At 39.1% G+C, this 21,972-nt stretch overlaps 1 protein-coding gene across 4 annotated transcripts in view; it reads right to left on the bottom strand.

Annotated features, from left to right (window-relative positions):
- Window positions 1-21,972, bottom strand: part of NR2C2 (nuclear receptor subfamily 2 group C member 2) — a 127,753-nt gene that overhangs the window by 34,533 nt on the left and 71,248 nt on the right. For all 4 annotated transcript variants that reach the window (XM_069083871.1, XM_069083867.1, XM_069083870.1 and 1 more), the window contains one exon: window positions 6,016-6,126. In XM_069083871.1, the coding sequence (XP_068939972.1) occupies window positions 6,016-6,087 (72 nt within the window). In that variant the 5' untranslated portion in view covers window positions 6,088-6,126. The remainder of the gene's footprint in view (window positions 1-6,015; window positions 6,127-21,972) is intronic.

The raw sequence follows: 21,972 nt of genomic DNA, 5'->3' as shown, positions 1-21,972 counted from the left end.
AATTTGGAGACCTAAGTTTTGAGTACGCTGTCTTGATGCGTTGAGGTGCTGCAAGGGCTGTACTATGATGGCATACTTTGTATGCCAATATAAAACTGCATAATGTATCCATTCTCTGAGAATATCTGTCACTCCAGCAAACACTAATAAACAGTATCCTATTTTAATGAGCTTACTAGAATGTCCCAACTATTAGGCTTTCCCAAACCTTGCTGAAAAATTCATGTGGCTACATAAAGAACATTGCACTCATACTCGAAGCCCTGTTTAATTACTAGATGTATGATCTTGAGCAAGTTATTTAACTTCTCTAAATCTCAAAATGAGGATATTGCCTGCCTTACCTTGTTCGCAAGGATTAAGGAAGATCATATCTCTAAGAGGGCTTTGCAAACTGGACAGCTACACAAATACAAGGCCTTATGGAAGAGGTATACAGTGCTATTAAGTGATCATATCAAACGATTCTCCTCCCTGTTTAGCCAAGTTCATCCTCCATAACTGTGTTCTATGGGTCTCCTCATCTTAGGAATTTCCTCCCTTGTCAGGTCCTTCTGGAAATCCCCAGCTTCCTCCAAAGCCTAGCTCAGGTTCTGCCTCCTGCAGGAGGTCATTCTTGATCCCACCAGTATTTCTCTCCCTTAAAATTACTTTCTTTATATAAACTTCATAGTTTGCTCATTATGCACATTTAGCTAGATATGCCATATCCTCCAAGTAGAAGGCAAGTTTCTTGAGGGCACAGAATATTCCTGCTTAGTTTGGCCCCCAGCTGTTGGCATAATAAACATGTCGTCGAACACATTCATTTACACAAAGAAAATGTCTACAGATGTACTCTGCAGTTGTAAACAATAAAAAACTGGGGCAGGGTGTTTATGCAAAGAGAAGCTAGTTGGACTCTTCCGGGCTTTGGGCTTTCTTTCAAGGCTACTCAAAACTCTGGCTGCACCTTTGTTTTATCCAATTTTCTTTCTGACTACTCCCCACCAAGCACAATTCATTCTAGATCGGCCCAGTACCTTCACTCCTTTACAACCATAATTCATTCACTTCTGTCCCTAAACCTTCAGTCAGTCTTCATCAGGAATGGTGGCGTGTCATCCTATGCAAATTCTCCTCATCTTTTAAGAGCCGGGTAAAATTAAGCTTACCCCATAAATCCTCTTTGGACAATACTACAACTCACTACTTATATACTACAACTCTTTATAATTACTATAGAATACAATCTGTACCACACACGTTTGCACTTAATTATAAACTATGTGCTTTGATTCTGATAAACACCAGCTTAATAAATGAATTACTGCCTTCAAATGTTCTCTATTAATCTTTCTCCAAGACTGAGCTCTTTAATAGCTGGGACCATCAGTAAATACTTGTTGACTGACTGACTCTGTGGGTTTCTGAACAGTAATGTCTGAATGGCTAAATACTGCTATGCTTGTATTTATCACTTCAAATAAGATTGTTCCAGTAAAATGATATTTTAAAAATATTCTGATTAAGGATCAAAGCAGATGATCATGGAACAAAGTAGTAGGGAGAAGAAAGAACAGAACGAGGAAAGAAATAGGGTTAATCGGCTAAGAGACTGAGGGAATGACTACAGAATGGAGAGGATCTACTGGGGACATGGAAGCAGAAAGATCTCAGACCATGAGGTGGAGGGAGCCTTTAAAAGAAAGGGTCCCTGAGAAATGATTAAGCTTAGAAAAACTGAAGTGGATTTAAAAAAAAAGAAAATCAAACAATACTCCATATATACCTGACAAAGGTGATCTCTGAGCCAACAGTCACTTTCTTTGTCTAACTTCAAATTCCTTTTCAGAATAGTTGGACCACAACTCAGCCATCAACATGTGCTTTTCTTTCCACAAACCCTCCAGCATGGACCATTCCTGTCTTTTGACATCTTTGCCAATTTGCTAGATGTGGGTTGTTTTGATTGTTTTAATTGTATTTTTTTTTGTTGGTTATTTGAAGCATTCTTTTATATAACTTTTAAAAATAAAATTTTATTGACATCTTGTTTTTACATAGCCAAAATTTCCCCTAGTATCCTTCCTTCTTCCCTTCCAAAAGAGAGCCATGCCACATACAAAATCATATAATATATTTTGCCTTTTGGAGGGCAATTGGAGTTAAGTAACTTGCCCAAGGTTACACGGCTATTTGTGTGTGTGTGTGTGTGTGTGTGTGTGTGTGTGTGTGTGTGTGTGTGTATCAAGTGTCTGAGGCTGGAAGCGAATTCGGGTCCTATTGACTCCAGGGCTGGCGCTTTACTCACTGCACCACCTAGTCGCCCCCAAAATAATATTTTTTTATTAAAAAAAAAAAGGGAAGGGGGTAGTTAGGTGGTGCAATGAATAGAGCATGGGCCCTGGAATCAGAAGGACCTGAGTTCAAATGTGGCCTCAGACACTTGACATACTTACTAGCCGTGTGACTTTGGGCAAGTCACTTAACCCAACTATCCTCCAAAAAGGAAAAAAAAAAAAGGGAAGAGAAAAATTCAGTGAAACCAATCAATACATTAAGAGTTTGAATGTGCCTGTAGTATTTTATCCCAATAGACTTCCTACTTCTATAAAGGAACAGGGTGGTGGTATTTTCTCATATGTCTTCTTTGGGGCCATACTAGTTCTTCATAATTTTGTAGAGTTCATTTTTTTAATATTCAGTTTTACTCACCCCTTATGGCCAATCTGTTGCCACAACTGGAAGATTGTACCTTCCCTCTCCAATACATCCACTTCTCTCCTCTGATATTGTCATAGCCCTGGTGCAGAACCTCATCATCTCTCCTGGACTACTACCACAGCCCACTGGATGGTCTCCCTGCCACAACACTCTCCTCACTCTAGTCATCCTTCATTCAGCCAACATAGTGATTTCCCTAAAGTACAGGTCTGACGATGTGATCCTTTCAGCCCCCCTACTAAATAAACCTCGGTGGCTCCCTATCACCTTCAGGGTCAAACAGAAAATTCTGTTGGCATTCAGAACCCTTAGTGACTGACCCCTCCCCCAGCTTCCCAGTGTCCTTACAACTTGCAGGCCTCCTTGACTCCACGTACTGTCATCCTCATCACTACCTCCTGGCTTCCCTCAAGTTCCAGCAGAGACACCCTTTAGAGAAGTCTTTTCTAATCCCTCTTAATTCTAGGGCCTTCCCTCTGCTGATTACTTCCTGTGTATTCTCTATGCAGCTCGCTTGTACGTAGGTGTTGGCGCGTCACTGCCCCCGTTAGATCGGGCCCTCCTTAAGAAGCGACTACCTTTTTGGCTTTCTTTTTATCTCTGATGCTTAGTATATTGTCTGACGTACAGTAGGCACTTAATAAATGCTTAGTGACTGACTGAAAATGAGGGTAGTGTGACAAAGTGAAAAGAATGTTAGATTTAAGAATAAGGAGACTAGGATCCAAATCCCAGCTCCATAATGCAATAAGCTTAGGCCTTCATTTATCATCCCCAAACCTCAACCGCCTTACCTATAAAACGAGGGTGTTGGATTATATAGCCAGTAAGGCACCTGCCAACCTGGATAGCCCATGACTATGCTCCTATCCTACGACAAGAACCCCCGTTTTTGCCTCCGACCCATGGCAGACACCATCTCCCCTCTCCTTCCCCCAGCCCCAATCCCAAGGACTTAAAGAAAGGCACTTCATCAAAGGCAACCAGAATAAGTATCAACAACAAGCAAAAAGTGTTTTTATGTGTTTTTTTAAAGACAAACAAATCAACAGCATATAAAGTTTTATTAATGTTTAACAGGCATTCAAATATTACTATTGTATATTAACACCAAAAGCAGCTTCATTAAATAGACTGCTAAACCCTAGAGGAGTCTGAAGAAGCACAGATGGCAGCTGACCCCCTGCCTCACCCAGAGCTATGCCCCTTGTTACACTTCTGCTCACTGTGCCCTCTCGGCCAGCCTTGTGAGGACTTATGGGTACAGGCAAGGTCAGAAGGCCTCTAAGTTCCCTCCTAGTTCTGACAGGTGGTGACTTGATGATGGGATGACAGCCACCCTGGGCTCCTTGGCTTTATTTTCTCTGGGATGAACAAACCTAGTCCCTTCAAAACAATGCTCTATAGATTCTTTAATATCCTGGTTGTTCTCTGGTTATAGTCTAGTTTGCCCAAGTCCTTCTTGAAATGTGGGCCAGAAATGAACACGACACTACAGATTCAATCTAGCCAGCAAAGAATACAAAAGGACTACTATTTCCCTTAATCTGGCACCTGATTTTTATTAATTTAGCCAAAGATTATATCAACTTTCTTGGCAAATGAGTCACACTTTTGGTTCATGTAAAGTCTGTGGTTAACGAAAACCCCCTAGGTCTTTTTTTCATGAATTTCGGTCCAGTCAGGTTTTCCCCAGACTGTATTTCTGAATTTCACATTTATCCAGGTTACTATTTGGCTTGTTGGTTTCAGAGCATCATTCTAGTTTAATAAGAACATTATAAATACTGCTTCTGTATTTCAATATATTAAATATCCTTCCTAACTTTCAAGCATCTATAAATTTTGTACGTATACTTTCTATCTCTATATTGAAGCTATTGACTGAAATAAAGAATGTTACAGGGTCAAGGAGAAAAAGAATTCAATGGCACTAGTGATCCATCTTCAAGATGACATCAACATAGTAAAGGAAGGTAATCTCAGTGATAAAAATATTTCACTCTGAAAAGTCCAAATTATAGAATATTTTTATTTCCAATTAGAATTTTGATAAGACTTATTTTGGAAACACATAAAAGGGAAACAATCTTTGTGGTAAGTTTCTCTAATAAAGGTCCTATATCCAAGATGTATATGGAACTAATTAGAATTTATAATAATAGCCATTCAAAGACATGAACAGTTTTCAGATCAAGAAATCAAGCTACCGGGTCAGCTAGGTGGTGCAGCGAGTAAAGTGCTGGCCCCAGAGTCAGGAGAACCCGAGTTAGGTTCCAGCCTCAGATACTTAACACTCACACAAAAAAACTAGCCGTGTAACCTTGGGCAAGTTACTTAACCCCAATTGCCCTCCAAAAGGCCAAAAAAAAAAAAAAAGAAATCAAGCTATCAACAACCATATAAATATGCTCTAAAATCATCAATAATTAGAGAAATGCAGAAAATGATAAATGTCAGAGGCCACAGGAAAATAGGCACATAGCTGCATTGTTGCTATTAACTAGTCCAGTCATTCTAGAAAACAATTTGGAATTATGTCCCAAAGGTCACTAAACTGTCTATACTCTTTGACCTAGCAATATCACTACTGGGCCTATACCTTAAAGAGATCAAAGAAAGAATAAAAGGAACTATATGTACAAAAATGTTTATAGCAGCAATTTTTGTAGTAGCAAAAAATTGGAAACTGAAGGAGTACCCACCTGTTGTAGAATGACTAAACAAATTATGTTTTATTAATATAATTATCACATTGTAATTGAATGTTGTTGTGCCATAAGAAATGATGAAAATGACAGTTTTGGAGGGAACTGGGAAAACCTCTATGAACTGATGTGGAGTGAAATGAGCAGAACTAGAACAACATATACAATGAAAACAAACATTACAGATAAAAACAACTTTGAAAGACTTTAAAATTCTGATCAATGAAAAGATAAACCGAAAACGAGCTACTTTACTTTGGCCAGAAGGGCACAGATGTACTTAAAATGCAGACCGAGACAAGTAATTTTGGACATGGGCAGTGTAGGATTTCTTTCTCACTTATAAAAAGATTGTTCATTAGGGGGTGGAGGGATGTGGTATGGAAGGGAAAGATAATAAATGCTTCTAAAAAACTGAATTAAAATTAAAAAGACATCCTCCTTGTATTTTGAATTACGAAGTTGTATTGTTCTTGATCACTAAGAAGGGAATAATCTGGTCAAATCTTCAGCGTTGGGCAACATATAGGGAAGATCCTAATATACAGAGAGGCACTAGAAAGGGGAAGACTGCCCCAGGTTATAAAAAGAAGTGAATTACCTGAATGCGTTGTGGTGAAGCAACTGAAGAGTCTGTAGAGATTATCTGGATGCGCTGTGAGGGGCTGGTCATTACTGGAGATTCAGAAAGTGATGTCTGCACAGTCTGTACCTAGTAACAACCAAGAAATGGTTTCACTTTGTGTGAAGCAGTGAAATAGGAGACTCAAACAAGAAGGATAATACATTTAGAAGGGTTTCACTCTTGACATGAACGGCCTGCTATTTCTCCATTCTCTTAAAGTGGGGGTCCTTTGAGAACAAATATTAATTCCAGGTACAGGAGATATTTGTATCCCATCAGATTATGCTGAAGACAAATCTTCATTAATTTTAAACTAGTTAGGATTCAGGACACAGAATTAGAACACAGGTATGTTACAGAAAAAAATGATCTCAAAACAACTTATCGAACAGCTTTAAAAAGGAATGAGAAACAGACAACTGCCACCCTAGTAACTTTCATTTAATATCAGAATAAAGGTAACAAATCATTTTTCAGAATTGGTCACCTAATTTTGTCACCATCTTGATAAAGATAGTATGACAGTCATTCATCAGAGGTTGCTGATTTGACATGAAGGACATTAATGGCTTTGTATGGGAAGGTAAAGTGAATCTGACATTTAAAATACTCAATAGATGCTTGCACATAAGTCAAGAGCAGCCCCATGTGGATTAGTTGTGGCAATCAATCCCAGAAAGTCTGGGGGCTTACTGAAAAACCAGTCTGCAGATAAGGTATGAACTCCCTGTGGATGATTAGCTGGCAACCAACGACAGCATCCCTTAAGCTAGATGGGCCTTCTCTTTCCTCTAGGCTTCCCATACACTATCTGTATCTCTCTCATGTCCATCATCACACTGTGTTGTTTTATGTCACATCCCCCTGCATTAGACAATAAATTCTTCAGTTTGTGAACCATGTCAGATGAATCTTACAATTTTCTACAGAAACCAATAGAGTGCCTCACACATCAATCAGTCACTTTACGAGAAATTATTAAGCATCTGCCAGGCAGATACAAAGACAAAAAATGCAATGGGCTCTAACTGCTGGAAGCTTATTTTATCACAGAAGATAACACGTACATATGTAAGTATGTATAAAATAAATATGAAATAATTGGTGGGTTTTTTTTTTTTGGTGGCGGGAGTGGTCTGGGGGAGAAATTACAATTAAGAGAAGACCAGGAAAGGCTCTATATAAAAAGAGGCACTTGGGTTAAGGACAGAAGGAAAAAAGGGATTCTAAGCCATGGAAGGGAGGAGAGAGTACATTACAGGTACCAGGTACAGCCAAGGCAAAAGAAGCTAAAAGATACATTTGAGGCAGAGTATAGTCAGTCTGGCTAGATGGCGGCACCAGGAAGGAAGTGATGTTCAACATGACTGTAAAGGTAAGCTGGAGCTAGCTTTAGAAAGGCCTTAAAAATCCTTGTATTTATATTTGATCCTAAAGCAACAGGGAGCTCCTGGAGTTTACCGAGTAGAAGAATAACATTATTAGATTTATGATTTAGGAAAATCACTTTTAACAAATATGAGGAAGATGGATTGGAATGGGGAGAATAGCGGATAGAGTGTTGGACTTGGAGTCAGAAGAGGTCAAAGTTCAAATCTTACCCTTGTCCATAGGCTCTGGGTCTCAGTTTCTCCATCTGCAAGATGGGGCTAATAATTCTTGTATTATCCACAACAATAGGGTTGTTATGGGGATTAAATGAGATAAGCTATTTAAAGGTTTTGTACTTCAAAATGTCATATAAATGTCTGCTATTGTTTTTAATTAATATTTGTTTAATTTGCTCCATATGATAATTATTTTTGAAAGTAAAATCACATTAAAATCAGAATTAATAATATAATAATCCTGATTATCTTTCTGTATATATGACTTGGGAACAATTAATTCACACAATTAAATCTCATGGATAAATTTTCAGAAAAATGAGTTGCAATTGAATTAAAAATTTTGCTAACTTTATTTCTAATAACTAATAAAATATAAATGGTTACCCTGACAGAGCATCTAATAACCCCTATTTAAAATGTATAATTTTTGAATGAAGCTATTGCTACTTTGCAAATCAATCAGGTATTTTTTCACTTATATAAAATGCCAAGATGATTCTGAACTATGTGCAAAATTTCTGGTTAATCTGTCATCTTCACACAATCAGACTTGTAAATCAATCAAGTGGTATTGACCAAGTGCCCATTATGATGCCTGAGTAGCTGCTTAGCCAGGGATAGAATCAAGATTTTCCTACAGATATTTCAATTCAATTCAATGAGTACTTAGTTAGGGATGTGCCCAATCCTATGCTACATACTGGGGACATACAGAAGTGAAGTCTCTGTTTGCAAGGAGCTTACAATTCTGTTATGTAGCACATGAATATAGTTTATTAAACATAATATATGGAATAAATAGAAAATTATGGAGGGAGTATCAGGGTAGAATGCTAACAATCATGGGGATCAACAAAGACCATGTGGAAAGGAGCATTTGGGAGCTGCCTTGAATGCAACTAGAGATTTTAAACAGTGGGTTGAGGTAGCAAGGCATTCTTGACACAGGGGTCTGTTTCTTCAAAGGCAAGGAAGCAGGAGACAGGAACAACAAGTGGGTCAGTCTGGTTAGAAGGCAGGCTACATGAAGGGATGTACTGTGAAAAAAGTATGGAAAGATAAGCTGGAGCTACACCAGGAAGCTGTTTGTATTGTCCAAGTTATAAAATGTCTACGACTGGCCTGCTGCACGCATATTTCTCCGTAACTGCCTTCTTCTTCCAGCTTTCCCTCTTTCTGCCAGCCACGCTTCTAGTCCTCCAGGTTTTTCCTCTGAAACCACCACAGACTCTTCATTCTCTCTCAATACCCTCCTAATCCCTTGGAATTTGGGTGCAGAATTCTATTTCCATAACCTGTCTCATCTATCTCCTTGTCTCACACAGCCATTTAACCTGGACTATTACAAAAACTTCCTGCTAAGTGCCTTGGCCTTGAGCCTCTCTGTCCTCCAAACATCTGCCAAGGTAATGTTCCTAAAGGACAGGTCTGATGCCATCACTCCCCTGCTCAAAAAGCTTCAGTGGATTCCTTTACTGCCTTTAAGAAAAAAAGACAAGCCCTATCATTCTTATCCCTTCAGTGTGGCTCCAGCCTCTTTGCAGACTGAACTGCCCCTTAGTCCTCACACTCCCCATTTCAGGTGAGCTGGCCGACTTATTTTTTCCCATGTACATGTAGTTCTATTTTTCATCTCTGTGCCTTTGTCTTGTCCTCACTGGGTGTGGAAAGCCCTGCTCCCACCCCTCTGCCCCAGAAGGTTCCTAGCTTCCTTCAAAGTCTAGTGGAAGCTCTTTTAAAGGTCGTTCCCCATCCCTGTGGTTGCTGGTATTCTGCACCCCTTCCCTTCACAGTCCAAACCCCTGGGAATACTTTGTATATAGTCTGTGTATCTGCACATCTAATGCATCTATGTCCCTGTTGTGTCCTGGCCTCCTCCCAAGTAAAATGCAAACTTTTGGAAGTTAAGGGATACTTTATTTTTGACTTTGTATCACTGCCAACTAACACAATACCTGGCAAATAGTAGGCATATAAATGCCTGTTAAGCTTAAGAAAATTGAATGATAGGTAAACCATACTAGCTTTCCTTTGGGTTAGTGGCTTTCTAAGGTCCCTTCTGATTCTAAATCTATAATCCTATAATCCAATTTTGAAAAATTACCCCTGCTAGCGCTATAAAAATTAAATTATTTAGTATTTGCTATTTTCCTTGAAACTGAATGTATTTTCAGGCCTCTAATTTGACATGATCAATCGTCACCTTAAGGATGAATGGTGGTGTGGTGAGGAGACAACTGGGTAGGTTCAGAAGGCCAGGGCTCAATGACAGCTCAGCCACTCAGTGACTGCATGGTCTCAGGCAAATGATTCTTCCTGTCCAATCCTTTTCAAGTTGTGAGACTCTCCTAGAATCATGATCTACAGATTTAGGCTCTGGAAGGGGCCTTCAAGGTCATCTAATCAACTTCCCTATCTTACAGCTGAGGAAACTGAGGCTCAGAGAAATTCAGTGATTTTCCCAGGATCATATAAGGTGTTAAATAATCAGTAGAGTTGGGCTATAAACTCCTTCTTCTGACTCCAACACCTTTCTATTGTATCATACAGCCTAAATGATCTTTGGGCTCTAAAATGTGATTATTCTATTTATGTAAAGAGCCTAAAGGATGTGATAGTTTTTAAAAACATACCTACAAGGCATTGTCTGCTAAATGCTGAATCAGACAGCTCCTTAACAGCTCCAAATAAGATTGGTGAGATCACCTTGTAATGGACAGCGAGATCAAACAGGTCAGCTAGGCCAATTATAATTTGATAGGAGTGTTTATTAACTGGCCGGGGCTGCCTCTCAGACCGAAAGACAGCATCGAGCTTTCTGTTAAACATAATTTTATAGACAATGTGATTGCTGGTAACAGAATATGTTTCTAAGGGGTACAATGTCTTTAGCATTGTGTCTACTGAAGCAAAACATTCCCAGTATTATTCTTATTGAAACAAATTATTAATATTATTTCTACTGAAGCTAAGCGAAGCCATAGTCCCTTAACAAAGCTTTGAATACAAACATAAACAGACCTGAATCCGTGAGAACCTGTGGCATGTTTTAGTGACACAGGTGAAACATTTCTTTACTATTGGAGCCCATTAGGTGGTTTCCAAGGACCCCAGTAGGGGTCCCCTCTAACAGGTTTAAGAGGGCTCTAGGGTATAATTTCTGGTGGGCACTTCAGTCTTAATTTGCTATGTTGTTTCTAGGCTGACAGAACTGTATTAAAGATTGATGGGTCAAAGTTACATTATAGGATTGCTATACATTGCTTCTAGATGCCTTGGAATAAGGGAAGGCTGGGTAATACTTGAAAACTCTCTTTCAGTCTTAGGGGCTGACTGAAAAGTGTGCTCTCCATATGGTCCATGTGAATTTTAGACCACTAAACTTTGGAAGAGAAGTCAATGCAAGGTTGGCAAAATAGACTTTTGTGGGGAGATACCTTAGTGATATGATTAATAGGAAAGAGGACAGTTTTGCAATAATACACACACAAATACTGCATTTTCATGTGTGTGTGTGTGTGTGTGTGTGTGTGTGTGTGTGTGTGAGAGAGAGAGAGAGAGAGAGAGAGAGAGAGAGAGAGAGAGAGAGAGAGAGAGAGAGAAAGAGGGGAGGGCAGGGGCATAGCACATGGAGAGGGGGCTAGAATATACATGGTCAACTGCTCTCTCTTAAACATCCTCACTGGTGACCATAGCAAGTCCTTTTACCTCTTAGTCCCCCAGGTAAGATCCTAACTAAGACTCTAAAAGTAATAAAAAAAAGTTGCTGATCTGTATTGCTGGAGAGGGTCTACATGGGGAATTTTCCATACCAATGAAATTATGGGTCAAACCCCTCCTTAATATCTATAAGAAAATACTTTCTAAAGATACTGTCTCCTGTAAGGGTCAGCTCACTGCTCCTGGTGTGTCTTATTGTAACTTAAAAGTCTTCCCTTCTGTGGCACATGTCCTCCTTTCCTCCAGTATCATGATGCTCTCTGCCCTCACATCCTATCCAAAGTTACTTCTGGCTGTCAGGTGGGAAAGGATGGGTCACATGTAAAATGAGGGGGTTAGACTAGAGAATCTGCAGTCATTTTTAGCTCTCTACTACCATGATTGGGGCAGCTGGGTGGTGCAGTGGATAGTGTGCTGGGCCTGAAGTCAGGAGAACCTGTGTTCAAATCTGGCCTCAGACACTTACTTAGCTGTATGAACCTGGGCAAGTCACTTAACCCTGTTTGCCTCAGTTTCCTTGTCTGTAAAATAAGCTGAAGAAGGAAATGGCAAACCACTCTAGTATCTTTGAGAAGAAAATCCCAAATGGGGTCATGAAGAGTCAGATATAACTAACAACAACCACTATAATTACTCTATGACTACCTCTGAAATAAGCTAATTCCTACTATATCATAAATTACTGATACATGCTCAATATGTATTACCCTTCCTAAGGGTTTACTGGATCATAAAATAAAATCTAAGATGGATTTGAGAGGTCTCCTACTCTACCACTTGAATTTTACAGATGAGAAAATTGAGGCCTAGAAAAATTTAGTCAATTACCCAGGATCACAAAGTCAGCAAGAGTCAGAGGCAGGTCTTCCTGATTTCTAGTTCAATATTCTGCCCACCACTATTCATAGTTTGAGAACTAACCCTTAATCTGGAGGAATGAAGCTTCAATGTAAAATTTCTAACATTAGTAAAAGAAAGTAGGGAAGATATTTATGGACAGAGATCTTAAGTGTCCCTCAAACCATACTATACTGGCAGCCTATCCTATACTGGCAAAGTCAGCAAGAGTCACATAATTATAAAGTTTGGTTATGGTAGAAAGAACACTGGAGTAGGAATCTGAGAACCTGGAGTCATGCTTCAGTAGAATGGGTCTTGGGGGCAAATCACTTTTTTCTGGACTTTAGATCTCTTATCCTGATAATGGGGATTCAGCCACACACTCTATTTACCTCATAAGATCATCATAAGGAATGAATATGAAAGCAGTTTGAAAGCTGTAAAATGCTATTATAAATTTAATTATTTCTTGTTTTACTTGTTACATAAATAGTTTATACAAGATACAAATATTTAATGTGTAAAGTAAAAGAATTTGCTTAATAAAATTCTTAGAACCCTTTTGTCCAAGAAAATCCATTTACTAAAAGTCAGGGCATACTATGTAGTGGAAAGAGCCAAAGTGAAAATAGTGGAAAGGGTCTGGAAGCTGGACACTTGGTTGAAAGTCTGGGTGTTATCACTCCCTCTATGATTAGCCTTGAGGAAGTCAATTACTTTCTTAGTTCCTTCATTTGTAAAACGGGAACAATAATATTAGCACTGCCCACCTCACAGGGTTATTGGGAGGAAAGAACCTTGTAAATGTCAAAGCACTGTTTATAATTCTTAGTACTAATAATAGAAAAGGTATTCATACTAACATTTATTTTTTCACTGGGTAAGAAATATTTTGTTACATGGAACAAAAAATACAGCATTTTCATTTTTCAAAAGGAATTTTTAGGAAAGTATTAATGTACCATGTATATTTATATCAATTTCCCTAACAGATGGACATAGAAGGGAAAAGCCCATCACATTAGGCCTACAAAATCTTGACTATTAAAACCATGTTGGTTCCCAAATGTATAATTTATTATGTGCTTTGCCTGTAACAATACCTTTTTGTTTTCCAGAACAGTGGATGGGTTCATAGCAGGATAGTGATACTCAGACTCTGTAGCAGAACAGATCATTATGCTGGCCTGTGTGTAGGTCGAAGACCTCCAACACCCTCCCCCCCACCCTGCCTTTTTCTCTTGCAACAGGCTTATGTTCTCTATGACATACCCTGACTGAAAGAATGACTTAAATGCCTAAGTGGGTTCAACTGTTTCAGGTAGGGAATATATGCAGAAGCTAGACTGTCACAGACTCTATCTTCTTATACTATTCTATCCTCCTACTGAAGTAGGTGGAGAACTAAAATGCAGTTATAGTGAAAGATCAGCAGAGGAAGGGTTAATCTTTCCAAGCCACAACTTGCATCTTAGAGGAGACAGGAAACGGCATGTGATCCCTACACAAAGGATTATGAGGTATAAAATCGGTTTGCTGTGTTTCTAATTTGTTTCAAATAAGGCTATTTCTAATGTGAACTGGAAGAATAACTCACAAATGCCAAACAAGCACAGGCTTGTGGTTTTTTAATTTCAGACACAGTGGTATCAGATGATTTGCTTTTCTTTACTGTAAAATGAGAGGAGACATTTTTTAGACAACTAATCTGGGTTAAGGAAAAAAATCCCAGCAAACTTGCCTTTGGACAACTTAAGGGGTCAAAGTCACCAAGGAATATTCTGATAAGGGCCAGTAACGAGAGGAAGCACAATGAGATGGATACTGTATCTTTAAGAGTAAATGTTATTTCATTAAAAAAGAAATGATTCAATGTTCATTTGTATCTGTTGAAATGGGGCATACTAAAGGTTAATATGAGATTAAAAAAATAAAACTTTCATCCCTAAACTGAGACTTGATTAATAGAAACACACAGGCAATTAAGTACTCTGAAGTTTTAATCAGAAATAACTTGGTAAGACAATAAGAAAAATGGACTGCCTACTAAATCTTAAGGAAACATAATTTAAAACATACTTAATAAATATTTCTTTGAAATGTGTGCTTATTGAAAATAGTGCTTTAAAATATGGTTCCCTTAAGGAGAAAGCAGCAAACTACATTCTACCGCCAAAAAGAAAGAGAATCTGCTCTAGTAACCCCTGTATTGTTTGCTTCCAGGAGCAGCTATAAAGCTATACACTATAAAACTCCAATACTCACAGTGTTAAATCCTTCCTGCAGCTTTATTTACATTTTTCTTCAGCAATCTCTTAGACCAATCCAATCCAGTCAAAAGAAAGTAGTGAGGTTTTTTTGTTTGTTGTTTTTAAGTAAATTCAAAGGCATTTGGTTACAGGCTCCAGGAGGGCCGATTCCAGTGCCAGAAATGAGAGAGGACTGTTTAAAAATGCCCTTTTGGTGACCCTGCTCCTCTGAAGGTCAAGTTCGCTATCCCCCTTAACCAAGAAAGCCGAGCTCCCTGCCGGGCTCCTGCTTGCTGGCCAGCTGCTGGAGCAGTTTGTCTAATAATGCGATTACCATCTTCTGGAGAAGAAGCTCCCTCTGGCAGCCCCTGCCTCTGCACAGACACCCCCAGACAGCCGCCTTTCTTGCCATGGGAGATGGGGGGAAGGAGAAGGCTACCTTAGGGAGGCTGGACTAGCTCTTTGATTACTTCGGGACACAACAAGGAAGAAACAGAGCCACCTTGCCCCACACAGTGCATCTTTATCTGAAGGCTTCATTAAGTTAATTTATTTAAAGAAATAGAGTTCCTTACAAATTCCAAACCCCTTTCAAAGATGAAGTCATGAGCCACCTACATGGAGAATTACAGAATGGTAGAACAGGAAACGACTTCAGAGATCGGATTACAGCAGTTCTCACAACACAGACACACAGACAGCCAGGGGAAGAGTAACTAGTCCCAGCAGACCCAACTAGTCCCAGCAGACCCACAAGTGGAACCAAGATTCCCGGGCCCCCAGGGCAATGGTCTGTCTCTTCAGCCTTCTCCTGAAAAGCGAGGTGACTATTTGCTTTAATACCATAAAAATATTGGTTCATCTGCAGTGAGTGTTGGAAAAATAGAAAATTAAATGATAAAAACTACATAGAAATTTAGAACTTTGGATAGATGGAGGGGCTTTGGGTATATGCCATTTTGCATGGTTTGGGGTTACAGGGGTGAGGGTAACCAGACCCACAGGGAAGGGGATGAGAAAGAAGTTAAGGAACCCTAACTAAAATCCCAATTTTGTTTATTTTTAAATAATAGAAAATATTCTACTCATACACTTTTTAAATTAAAAAACGAAACAAAAAACTAAATTTTCTGCATTTAGTCTACATTATGGTCACTTAGTAGAAAGAGAAGAGGTAAAAAGGTGCTTTTGATTCATGCCAAAGCCTTGAGATGCAAATATTCTCAACTTTACTAATATAGTATTTCAGATGAAAAAAAAAGGGGGGGGCAGGATGGGGAGAAAATATAGATTGAGAATTTGGTATCAAAAGTGTTTTAATTTCTATAAAAAGTTTCAAAGTACCAACTTATTTGAAATCTTTTTTTCCTTATGTTAAAAGAAAACTGTAACATCCTATCAAAAGGAGGAAGAGTTTTATTTCATTTCTTTCCTAGGGAAAGAATGTTCTACTTTTATGAATCTCAGGGCTCTTTTGAGTATTATCACTTTGATGGATGCATAATTTTGTTGATATGGGTATTCAGAATCACAGACTGTCAGAATTGGAAAGACTCTCAGAGGCCATTTAGTACAATCCATATCTGAACTAGAATCTCATCTAAACATAGCCTAAGTGTCTCTAGCCAGGGGAAATCCATTATCTTCTGAGGCAGCCCATTTCAATTCTGGGTAGCTCTAATTGTTAGACAGTTTTTCCTTAGGGCAATAATCCCCAGGGTCTACAATGACATTGGCATTAATAACAACAATACTTCCAAAACAAGGTAGACTGTGACCCAATGACACTTAAGAGATCTCAACCCACGCATATGTACCCATTTAATGTGACTCATGTTCATATCTTCCTATAATTCTACCAAAAAGATCCCACCCAACATTCTGGGGGCTTTCTTCCTGTCCTTTTCACATGTGTGGACTTCAATGGAGAATCCACTGGTTTTTTTTCCTCACTATATGACTAGTCTATCTTTCTTTTTCCTGATACACATTTCTTTGAGGACATCCTTTATAATGCTTCTCCTAGGTAATTTCTCATTTGTAATGTGTTATTCACACCCACCATGAGTCTCTCTACTGCACTTTGTATGACATCAGCTTCAATTCTTCAGAAGCTGTGTTATTCCAAGACACCCAGTGATATAACATCATTAGAAGAATACTAGTTTTAAAAAATAGATCTTCTGTCTCAGGAAGCATAGAGTCATTAAGATAACTGTAATTCTCCAAAGACAATCCAACTTGATCTCTTCAATGTCCAATTCTGGCCATATATCTGTCCAAGATATATGTACAAAGAATGGTCAAGCTCCATGGGTGGTCCATCCAACTAGTGGTACAATAGAGTTTCCTCAATTGTAAAATGGGGATCATAATAGTGCCTGTCCACCAGGGTTGTTGTAAGGATCAAATTAGATAATATTTATAAAAAAGTACTTAGCAGTCAAGATGGCGGAGTAGAAGCAGGACCTCCGCACCGTTCCAGCTTCCACCTTCCCCAATTCATGTAAAAGGGAACTCTGAACAAACTTTGGAGCTGCAGAACCCACAAAATGACACAGAGAAGCTAACCTCCCACTGAGGACAGTCCAGTAGGCCGCCGACTGGTACAGGGCTCTGGGAGCCGAGCCCAGATCCATGTGAGCCGGATGTTTTAGCCCCAGGGCGGGACTGATTGTCTCCAGAATTATCAACACATAGATGCAAAGGACAAAGTGAGAGGTCAGTGCATTGCAGATTTTGGGACCCAGTAGTTGGGAGTGCATCGGCTTTTGCCCCCAGGGCAAGAAGCAGCTGAGGAGCCACCGGTGCAGCCATGTGGCAGCTTCTGCCCCTGGCCTGCAGAGTGTAGGGGGAACAAGTGACCTAATCGCTCTTGCTTTAACCTACTTGGATCTGGATTGTGGTCTAGGGTGGAGGTCCTGAGGTGCGTGTCCAGCTGGCCAGAGCGTGTGGAGGCTTCAGCAAGGGCACCCAACTAATACCTCTGGCAGCTGAGAAAACCTCAGCATTTGGTACGAAGCTCCCCTGTCTGGTGGCAGAGTCCTACTGTGGCAAAAAGCCCAAAAGTCAAGTAATTAAGTGGCAACATGACCAGGCAAAGGAAACAAAGCAAAAAAGAAGAACTCAACAGTAGACTCCTATTTTGGGGACCAAAAGGATCAAAGCTTGGAACAGGAGGAAGACAATGAAGTCAGAACTCCTGCACCAAAAGCTTCCAAGGAAAATACGAGCTGGTTACAGGCCATAGAGGACCTTAAGAAGCAGATAAGAGAAGTGGAGGAAAAATTGGGAAGAGAAATGAGAACAATGCAAGAAAATTATGAAATGAGAGTCAACAGCCTGACTGAGGAAAATAATACCTTAAAAAATAGACTAACTCAAATGGCAAAAGAGGCTCAAAAAGGCAAAGAGGAGAAGAATGCCTTAAAAAGCCAAATTTGCCAGATGGAAAAAGAATCTCAAAAGCTCAATGAGGAGAATCATTGCTTCAGAATTAGATTGGAGCAAATGGGAGCTAATGACTTTATGAGAAATCAAGAGGCTGTTAAACAGATCCAAACAAATGAAAGAATAGAAGGCAATAGTATCTCATGGGAAAAACCACTGACCTGGAAAATAGATCCAGGTGAGATAATTTAAAAATTATGGACTACCTGAAAGCCATGATCAAAGTAAGAATCTAGAAATCATCCTCCAGGAAGTTCTCAAAGAAAACTGCCCGGATGTTTTAGAACCAGAGGGCAAAATAGAGCTTGAAAGAATCCACTGATCACCTCCTGAAAAAGATCCCAAAAAGAAAACTCCTAGGAATATTATGGCCAGGTTCCAGAATTCCCAGATTAAGGAGAGAATATTACAAGCAGCCAGGAAGAAACAATTTGAATATTGTGGAACCACAATCACAATAACCTAGGATCTGGCAGCTTCTATACTGAGGGATCGAAGGGCTTGGATTATGATTTTCCGGAGGGCAGAGGAGGTGGGATTAAAACCAAGAGTCACCTACCCAGCAAAACTGAGTATCATGTTTCAGGGGAAAATATGGTCATTCAGTGGAATACAGGACTTTCAAGGATTCTTGATGAAAAAAATCAGAGTTGAAGAGAAAATCTGACACTCAGATACAAGAAGCAAGAGAAGCATGAGAAGGTAAACAGGGAAAAGGAATCATAAGGAACTTATCAAAGTTGAACTATTAAAATTCCTACATGAAAAAACAATAATTGTAACTTATGAAACTTTTCTCAGTATGAAAATAGTTGAAGGGAATAGAAATATATATATATATACATATATATGTCTATATATGAGGGTATATGGGCATATGAATACATATGTGAATGTGTATATATATGTTTACAGGTATACATAGATAGAGGGCACAGGACCAATTTAATAGGAAGGGATGACACTTAAAAGGTGAAATTAAGAGGTGAGAGAGGAATATAATGAGAGGAGATGGGGAGAGACAGAATGGGATAAAGTATCTCATATAGAAGAGGCAAGGGAAAAATGGTTACAATAGAGGGGAAGAATAGGAAGGCAAAAGGGAATAGGTCAACTTTATTCTCATTGAATTTGGCTTGGGGAGGGAATGAAATACACACTAAATAGGGTATCTCACCCTATAGGAGGGGGTAAGGGGATGAGAGGGGGGATGATGGAAGGGAGGGCAGTCTGGGGGGAGAGAAGTTGGAAGCATCCACTTTTGAAAAGGGACAGGATCAAAGTAGAGAATAGAACAAGTGGGAGATGGGATAGGAGGGAAGGAAATATAGTCAGTCTTTTACAATATATCTACTATGTTAATGTTTTGCATTAGCTACACATGTACAACCTCTACTGAACTGCTTATCTTCCCAGTAAGGGTGGGTGACAAGTGGGCAAGGGAATGAATCTGAAATTCAAAGTTTTAAAATCATATGTTTAAAAAATATATATATACACACACAATTATTAATACTATTTTACCTGTAATTGGGAAATAAGATATACAGGCACTGGGGCATAGAGATCCATCATGCCCTACTGGAAAAGTTGAAAGGGGTATGGGAGAAAATATGGGAGAGAGCAGATTGGAGGAGGGGATATCCTGTGGGACTGCCATTTTGGGGCGGTGGGTAGGGAAAAAACAGGGAGAAAATTTGTAACTCAAAATCTGGTGGAAATGAATGATGTAAATCATAAGTTAATAATAAAGCATTTCAAAAATGAAAAAAAAAAAGTACTTAGCATAGTGCCTGGCAGATAGTGGACAGTAAAAAACTTTTCTTCCCTCTTGTTCCAATATGGCCACAGTGTATTGTTAGGCGGTGCAGTGAACAGAAAGCTGGATTTGGGAGTCAGGAAGACCTTAGTTCAGATCTTGCCTTACTCATTAGCTATGCGAATCTGGGCAAGTCCTTTAACCTTTGTCTGTCTAGGTTTCTTCATCTGTAAAATGGGGGTACTAACAGATTGTGAGTATCTAATGAAATAATATATGGAAAGTGATTTACAAACTTTAAAATGCTATCTAAAGGCTAGCTAGGGCAGCCAGGTGGTACAGTGAAAGATTCCTCTTCCTGGACTGAAATCTGACCTCAAACACTTACTTGCTGTGTGATCCTGGACATATCACTTAATCCTTCCTGTCTCAGTTTCCTCATTTATAAAATGAGCTGCAAAAGGAAATGGCAAACCACTGCAATACTTTCTCCAGGAAAATCCCAAATAGGCTCACAGAGAGTTGGACATGACTGAAGAACAATAATATAAATGCTACTTATTATCTTTCATCTTTTTGCTCTTTCCTCTGTGGTTAGGCTGAATTTTCTTAGTGATTATGGACCTCAGGAAGCCTTGTAGTGTTTGGAGGCTTGATGCCACTGGCACTCAAGCATCTGGAGGACCATGTAAATCCTCTGAACTGGAGTCACTTGCCTCACTCTGTGGCAAGATCCACCTCAAGTAGTACTACTGATTCTAAAAAACTGTTAGAGGTCCCAGGGGAGGTGGCTGCTCGCTAGAGGGCAAAGCTCCTTATTTCTTACCATCCTGAGTTCTTGCCTCTGGCAGGAGGTGGGCCCATTCCCCCAAAGTTATGATAGCAGTCTGGAGGACTGTATAGGTCTAAAGAAGATGAGACTCACCAGAAAAGCCTGCTTTATTAGGAGCAACTTGCACAAATATACAAAATTCCACCAAAGAAAACAAATCCTTAAAAAACAGAACTGTCCAAATGGGTAAAACAAGCTAACTGAAGAAATGATTTTCTTAAAAATTAGAACTGGGCAAGTAGAAGCTAATGATTCTATGAGACTTTAAGAATCAAAAAAAATTTTAAAAAATGAAAAATGTAAAGTACCTCATTAGAAAAATAACTGACCTGGAAAATAGATCCAGGAGAGAGAATTTAAGAATTAATGAACTACCTGAAAATAATGATAAAAAAAAAGAGCCCCAACAGTAACTTTCAAGAAATTATCAAGGGAAATTTCCCTGATATCTTCTAGAACAAGAGGGAAAATAATCATTGAAAGAATCCACCAATCGTCTCCTGAAAGTGATCCCAAAATGAAAACTCTCAGGAATATCACAGCCAAATTCCAGAACTCTCAGGTCAAGGAGAAAATAATGCGAGCAGTCAGAAAGAAACAATTAAAATATTAAGGAGTTAGGATTACACATGATTTACCAGCTTCTATATTAAAGGATCAGAAGGCTTGGAATATAATATTCCAGAAGGCAAAGGAGCTTGGATTACCACCAAGAATCAATTACCCAGCAAATTTGAGTATAATCCTTCAGAAAAAAAACAACAACAGATATTCAATGAAATAGAGGACTTTCAAACATTCCTGATGAAAAGACCAGAGTTGAACAAAAATTCAGTTTTCAAATACAAGACTCAAGAGAAGCACAAAAAGGTAAACAGGAAAGAAAAAAAACCCCATAAATTATTCAATAAGGTTAAACTTTTATATTCTTACATGGGAAGATGATAATTGTAACAGTTTTAAGAATTTTATCTCTATTAGGACACTTAGAACGAATGTATATAGACAGAGGGTATGGGTATAAGTTGACTTTGATGGAATGATATAAAAAAATTAGGGGGTGAGAAAGAGGATTGTGCCAGGAGAAGAGGAAAAGGAGAGGCAGAACGGAGGTGAATTATATCATATGAAGAGGCACAAAAAAACCTTTTACAATGGTGGGAAAGGAGGGTGGGGGTTAGCATTGCTTGAACCTTACTCTCAGCAGATTTGGCTCAAAGAGGGAATAACATACACAATTAGTTGTCTATAGAAATCTACCTTACCCTATAGGGAAAAAGGAGGGGAGGGGGACAAGAAGAGAGGGCAGACTGAGGAAAGTGGTGATCAACAGCAAAACACTGTTGAGGGGGTCTAGGACAAAAGGCGGGCAGGGAGGGAGGAAGAGAGAAGGAGAGAAAAAGAGAGAGAAAGAGAGAGAGAGAGAAAGAGAGAGAGAGAGAGAGAGAGAGAGAGAGAGAGAGAGAGAGAGAG

Source organism: Petaurus breviceps, unplaced genomic scaffold (genome assembly GCF_028583685.1).
Source record: "Petaurus breviceps papuanus isolate PSGF00001 unplaced genomic scaffold, PetGlider_PUasm1.0 174, whole genome shotgun sequence".
NCBI lineage: Eukaryota > Metazoa > Chordata > Mammalia > Diprotodontia > Petauridae > Petaurus > Petaurus breviceps.
The sequence above is the reverse complement of the archived record's forward strand: the minus strand, read 5'-3'. Positions and strand labels throughout refer to the sequence as shown.